At 40.7% G+C, this 6672-nt stretch overlaps 1 protein-coding gene across 1 annotated transcript in view; it reads left to right on the forward strand.

The window, feature by feature from the left end:
* Positions 1–5042, forward strand: part of SUCLA2 (succinate-CoA ligase ADP-forming subunit beta) — a 44853-nt gene extending 39811 nt beyond the window's left edge. Inside the window, exons 9-11 of the mRNA XM_054987861.1 lie at positions 688–808; positions 2784–2872; positions 4096–5042. Coding sequence (XP_054843836.1) covers positions 688–808; positions 2784–2872; positions 4096–4170 — 285 coding nt within the window. The 3' untranslated portion in view covers positions 4171–5042. The remainder of the gene's footprint in view (positions 1–687; positions 809–2783; positions 2873–4095) is intronic.
* The last annotated feature ends 1630 nt before the right edge of the window (positions 5043–6672 follow it).

A 6672-nucleotide genomic window follows, 5' to 3' on the forward strand; every position in this document is an offset into this window, starting at 1 on the left:
CTGAAGTCGAGATAGGACTGCAGGGGATTGAAATCAGACAAGAGAGGCAATATAAGGCAAACCTGTTCCTCTTGATAAGAGAATAAGAGGACATGAGTGATGGATTCCACCATGTTGGTCATGCATGGGCATAGGCGTTCATGCATTGGCACATGAGCAAATTTACCCTGCAATATGGCAGAAGGAAGTGCCTCAAATCGGGCTCTGGAGAATGCCGATCTGTAAGGCTCATGAGTGATGTTGGAAAGGTAAGAAGAGGCAGTAAAATTGGGGCTGGATTTATTTGAAGTTCTTGGGCAGCGGATTCTCAAAAGATGACCGTTATGAGGAGATTCCATTCCTGAGGAGGCAGTTGAGGGGTAGTTCTGAGGACGTAGTAGTTGACAGTTGAGTTGGATCTCTCAAGACCACTCCTTTCCCCTAGAGACTGACCCAATTCTTCCTACGCTTTGTGTGTGAGAGAGAGAATGAGACAACTTAAGAATCTGGGTACATTTTGCCTTGAGTTGAGGCCTGCTGTGCATGACGGCTTATAAAAAGGGGCATGTTAACTGTCATGGTTTTTTGGAACTGCAGGGGGTCTTTGTCAAACAAAGAAATTATCCTTTTTATTAGCAGGAAAAGAATAGAAGACTCTTCTTTGCTTTTCATTAATCTCCTGTTCCTGTGTCATCTTTCTCTACACAGGTACAAGCTATTCTAGTAAATATTTTTGGAGGGATTATGCGATGTGATGTGATTGCGCAAGGTATAATTGTGGCGGTGAAAGATTTGGAGCTAAGAATACCTATTGTTGTACGGTTACAAGGTGAGCCCACCCTATTCATTTGCTCAGTCTGAGGGATTCCTTTACTCTTGCTTTCTCATTGATCTATACAGAAAAAAAATGTCTTTGATGTTGCTTTTCTGAGGAATTTTATGGGTGAAATAAACCTTCAGAAGACAGTTCATGAGTACACCCTATTGTACAATCTTTGGCCAATGAAGAGAGAATCTTTATTGTTTTATGTCCATTTTAGTTGGTCTCACATGTTAGATTTTGCTTGGACTCAAAACCTGAGAGAGCCAGCGTGGTGTAGTGGTTAGAGTGTCTGAGAGGCCCAGGTTCGAATCCCCACTCTGCCATGGAAGCTTATTGGTTGACCTTGGGCCAGTTACACACTCAGTGTAATCTACCTCGCAGGGTGGTTTGTGAGGATAAAATGGAGGAGTGGAGAAAGATGGAAGCCGCTTTGCGTACCCATTGGGGTTAAAGGTGGAGTATAAATGAAGTAAAATAAAAAAATCTTACTGTCTTAAGCCATATTTTCTTCCGAGAGAACAATGGTGCTGGTCATTTACCCATTTTTAATTGAAAAAGGAAACATAGAAATATACAAAAAGAGTAAGCTTGTATATAAAAAACGCATGCCTATAAAAGACCAGTTCCTTTTACAAGGTTATATAGCCTCATAGTCCTCAGTCCTTATTTAAAAAACAAATCTAAGAAGTTTCATCTAAGTAACACATCAACAGTTGCTCTGTATACAATAACATTTCTTCTCTAGCAACAGTAGGTAGGCTAATATGATTCTAATATGGTATGATTCCAATATAATATAAAGGGCGACCAGATTTTCATGTAGTTTTCAGCTGACCAGAGGTTCTGTGACTGCATATTTATAAGTTGTGATTTTTATTCCTAATCATGACAAAATCATGATAACCACCCTGGCTGCGTTGGCATTTTTTGCTCCTTGCAGCATTGTGCCAAAGTTGTTCTAGCTGCAACAGTCAGATGTTTCATCAAAATCGTATGTTTTGTCCTAATTTTTGGAGGATCCACACACAAAAGATAGATCATTGGAGCTGGGCTATAGCTCACAGTGCTTGCAATTTCTTTATACACCATCTTCCAGAATCTTTGAACCGAATCACAATCCCACCACAAATGGAAAAAGTCCCCTTGTTTCCCTGCTCTTTGAACATAACTCCAAGCCCCCTGAACTTTTGGTAAAATACCAAAGAGAATACGTTTTATAACAATTCTGTCTGGTGGGCTTCTTGAATCAAGATTTCTGCTTGCAGCAGTCACTTGCCCTCTTCTGCCTGAGTCTGTCTACATGTGGGGGCTTCCTCCTTAGTTGAGTTGAAGGCCATTGCTGTCATCCAGCCACCCGAGGGGAGATTATAGAGATTTTAGTTTGACCCTAAATGAATGACAGTCATAAGAGTGACTGATCGAAAACTCCACTCATGGCCAAGGCATGGTCTCCTGGGCAACATAATTCTCATCCCAGTCCTAAAATATGTCTGTGTGTGACTTGTCCTCTGTTTGTGAGAAAAGAGGTGTGTGGCAGCTGTTTTGCTTTAAGTATGTGCTCCTATGTACTACCTGTTGCTTTAAATATGACTCTGCTGGATAGTTCTATGCTGTCCAATGTCAGTCCTAGAATCGCTTATTCTCTGTTTCAGCATTTCTTCAGCTCCGTATCAGATTTTGCTATGCCTTTGTAAACTTGCATTTATTTAACCTATGGCATTGTTTATTGAAACGTCCTTAATATGGACTGTGCCAATCTCACTCTATGTGATCTGCCTTGAGTCTCAGTGAGAAAGGCAGACTGTAAATGACAAAGAAATAAATGCAATTTGTCAAGGCCACACAGTGATGTCTGTGCCATGCCTAGCCAAGAAGAGTCAGTGCTTCTCCAGAATTATTTCCTATATTTTGAGTGAAGTTTAGCATATAACATTGTCAGGCAGAACCTTGGAATCCTAATGTGTGAAATCTAACTTTGCAGGTACCCGAGTGGATGATGCCAAAGCTTTAATAACAGACAGCGGTCTAAAAATCCTGGCCTGTGATGATTTGGACGAAGCTGCTAAAATGGTGAGCTCAGAAGCTCTTGAAAAAGTTTTTTGCCGTGGCTTCCTTGTGTGTGTGTGTGTGTGTGTGTGTAGTGCATTAACAAGTAGTTGTTCATTTTTTTCAACATCGTGTCTCCAGCTAACTTAGAGCAGAGAAAAACTTGGTGCTACACCTCTGAAGATGCCAGCCACAGCTGCTGGCGAAACGTCAGGAACTACAATGCCAAGACCACGACAATACTCTACGCTATTAAGGACTCTGCTCCTTCTTCAGTTTGAGTGACTATGTGTATGTGCACTTATTAGGATCCGAGAGAGTGCATTTTTTCCCGTTCTGGGTGGTTCCTCACTTTTCCAGGGTTCTTCAAAGTTCGAAAGTGGTCAGAGCCCTTAAAAGACTGTCATATCCCTGTCAGTAGGGGAAAGAATAGTGAACTGAGGTAAAATAATGCCAGCTGTTTGAGCTCCTAACACTTCAGTTTCCCTCCTTGCTGTTCTCCATTTTTGTTTCTTTAACTGGCACTCAATTGCTTGTCAGGGATAATGAAATCCTTTAGTTTTTTCAGTAGACATGTTCATAGAGTCCTCTTGTATATTTACAGACGAATATTATTCTATGTATTTGTTGTTGGGATGTGCAAGAAAGCCTGTTTTTTGCCTGCAGGTGGCCCTATTTCACTGCCCTGCACAACACCATTATGTTTGCTGTTAGAGAATTGATGTGGTGTCTATTGAAAGCATTTCTAATAAGTAGGAAAACGCAATAGGTTTTTTAGAAAGATTGTTTTATCCAGAAACTGAACTATGCTTCAGTCTGGGTAATCAAGGCCCTAGGTTTGACACCTAGTAGATTTACCAGGAACTGTGACATACATTAATTTACAATTAAATGTTTTATTTGTCTGAAATATCTGGAGTATATGGCCAAGGAGGTATTGCCGGTAGCCATGTAAGATCTTATGGAGATGATCCTCACCGGTTGATGAAAGCTCTTGCCGTCATGAATATGTTACAGCAGACTAGCTCAGCTGCCTTTTGGGGGGCTTGTTATTAATTGTCACTCTTACGGGGAGGTCTACTCGCAGCAGGTCACATTGGTCCCTACTGCTGATTCCTGAAGGAACCAACCAGTGATTTGCTTTTATAGACTTGCCTTGTGAATGATCCTTGTTTAGTTGAAGATGTTCATGATATTTATTTTAAGATAATAATATAAAGTTGCTCCTGCTTGTGTTTGTCTTTTAGGTTGTGAAACTCTCCGAAATAGTAACCTTAGCGAAACAAGCTCAGGTGGATGTTAAGTTCCAGTTGCCGATTTGATGGAGCGGACTGGAGTTCTCCGATACTGTTCTGTTCTCTTTTCCCTCCCCCTTCCCTTTATATATGTGTGTCTGTGTGGAGGTTTTAATTACTTGACATTTTCTGGTCCTTACCTTATTCAAAATGCTTACCATTCGTATAATAAAACTATTGCATTGGTAAGATCTGCTCTTAATCGCCTGCCTCTCCAGTTCACAGCTACAGAAACAGTTACTCTCCAGATGCTTGTTTATTGTCCGAAGGAGCTTGAAGCTGAAAATGTATTTCTTCCCAAATAAAAATCTGAAGTCCAAAGGATTTTTTTATTTGTCCCAGTAATGGCTAGATTTGCTAGCGCCTCTATAGAGCAGCCCACAGTTTGGTGTTCACGGGCTATTTGAAAACTGTTCATGAACCTTAAAGAATACTACTGATTTAGTAGTGGAGGAATGTATTGAAACGGCATTGTATATTGAAAATATTTATGTTCTGCAGTACAATGAAGTTGAGCACGTCACTTGCTATTTATGAACAATGTATGTCTTTGCTCCTTGGGTTGGATCCAAGACTGTGTTGTGTGACCAGAAGGTCCTTCTGAAGAGCGGCTTTTCAGGGGATGGAAGAAGCAGCAAAAACTCTGTTCTACGAGCTGAGTGGTTCTGTCTGTCCTTTGGATCCACCCCCAAACGTTTTGGAAGCAAAAATGATTTGAGCAGTGAAATTGAATCACTACAAAACGTACTGTAGCACTTACGTCTTCATGATTTCTGGTACATTTAAAAGTACTAGTATGTAGTTTTGTACATGAACAAAGAAAGCTTATTTCTTTAGTGCTGGAGCAGATGTACTAAACCTCTTCTTAAAGCAGTTAATAAAATGTCTTTAAAAAATCAGCAGTGTTCTCTTTATTTCATCACTTTGATTTTCAAATTAAAATGTAAATTAAGCATAGCTATGTAATTGATTGTGAGAATGAATAGACTGGTAACGTTTCTTTAATGCAGTAATCTTAGCAATTGTTCAGAGTATACAAAGTGAATTGCATGCCTTCTCAGTAAAGGCTTTATCACAGAAAAGTAGTTCTTCTATGTAAACAAGTTGCTGCCCAGTATAGTAAAACAGGTATGGATATTATCCTGTTATGAAAAAAAGTTCTAGAAAAATCCTGCAGGTTGGATCCTTCTAATCCATATACCCCTAATTGGCAGTGGGACTTCTGCGAGAGGATACAAGGGAACTTTGTTTCAGAGAAATTGGCAGCTGTACTTTCTCATTTAAAAATTGTAAAATCTCCAAAATGAAGTAAGTCTCTTCAAAATGAAGTAAGTTATCATCATCATCATCATCATTACACGGAACACAATCAGTGATAAAGATCACGTTATCATTGATTGGCCTTGCTAAGCTGATACAAGTTTCCACCAGAGACCTAAGTATCAGCCAGGTATTGGTGTAATATGTACGCTGTTCTAAGTAGCGCCGTCTTTTGCAGCTCTGTAGGTGCTATGTCAGAAAGCTGCAGTTTTTCCATACAAGTTGCAAATTTTTTCAAAATAGTTCCCAGTGCCCTGATGACAATGGGAATACTGTTGTATTCTTCATCCATCAACAAAGAAGAGATGGAGGATGATGGATTATTAATTAATTAATTAACTTTATAGCCCACCCTCCCCATGAGCGGGTTCAGGGCGGGTTACAGTGATAAGTAGGAATATAAAAGATAAAAACACTAAAATCATGCATCTATGGATATAACAGCCTATAATCAGGCTCAACGAACATAAATTTCAGTATCCCGGATGGGCCCCCTTTACCTTTCCTGCACACCATATAAGAAAGGTGGAGGTGTGGGTTGGTATCTATAACTACTTGTGGGTGGGGGGCAGATGATCATCTGCCCCCCCTCCTAGTAGGAACTACTAGTATGCAACAGCTACTGTATGATGGTCATTGGGTCAGAGGACAAGGAAGTGGAAGGTTGGTGTAGGGATAATGGGTTTTTGAAGAGAGGATAGCCTTCCATTTAAGACAACATTAGAAAGGAGGCACACAAGTTGAGAGAGCTCACTGCAATTGGGGTTTTCTGTATGCATTTCCAGCTGCAGGACCTGCTTTGGTCATGTGCTCTGTTGCCATATTCTGGTGGTGGCAGCAGTGGGGGCGGGGGCGGGATCCAGTTTAGAATCAACGCCTGTGAACTGCCTACCCAATCAGTGCTTTTTCATGATGGTTTTATTGCTCTAATTTAAATTAAGTTATTGCTCTAATTTAAGAGACCCAGTTTGGTAGTGGTTCAGAGTGTGGGACTCTAATCTGGAGAGCCGGGTTTGATTCCCCACTCCTCCACTTGAAGCCAGCTGGGTGACCTTGGGTCAGTCACAGCTCTTCCAGAGCTCTCTTAGCCCCACCTACCTCGCAGGGTGTTTTGTTGTTTTAGTTTAGTTTAGTTTAGTTTATTCGGTGTTTAACCCGCCCTCCCCACAAGTGGGCTCAGGACGGGGTATAACAGTAATAAAATACAAT

This window comes from Eublepharis macularius, chromosome 1, assembly GCF_028583425.1.
Source record: "Eublepharis macularius isolate TG4126 chromosome 1, MPM_Emac_v1.0, whole genome shotgun sequence".
NCBI lineage: Eukaryota > Metazoa > Chordata > Lepidosauria > Squamata > Eublepharidae > Eublepharis > Eublepharis macularius.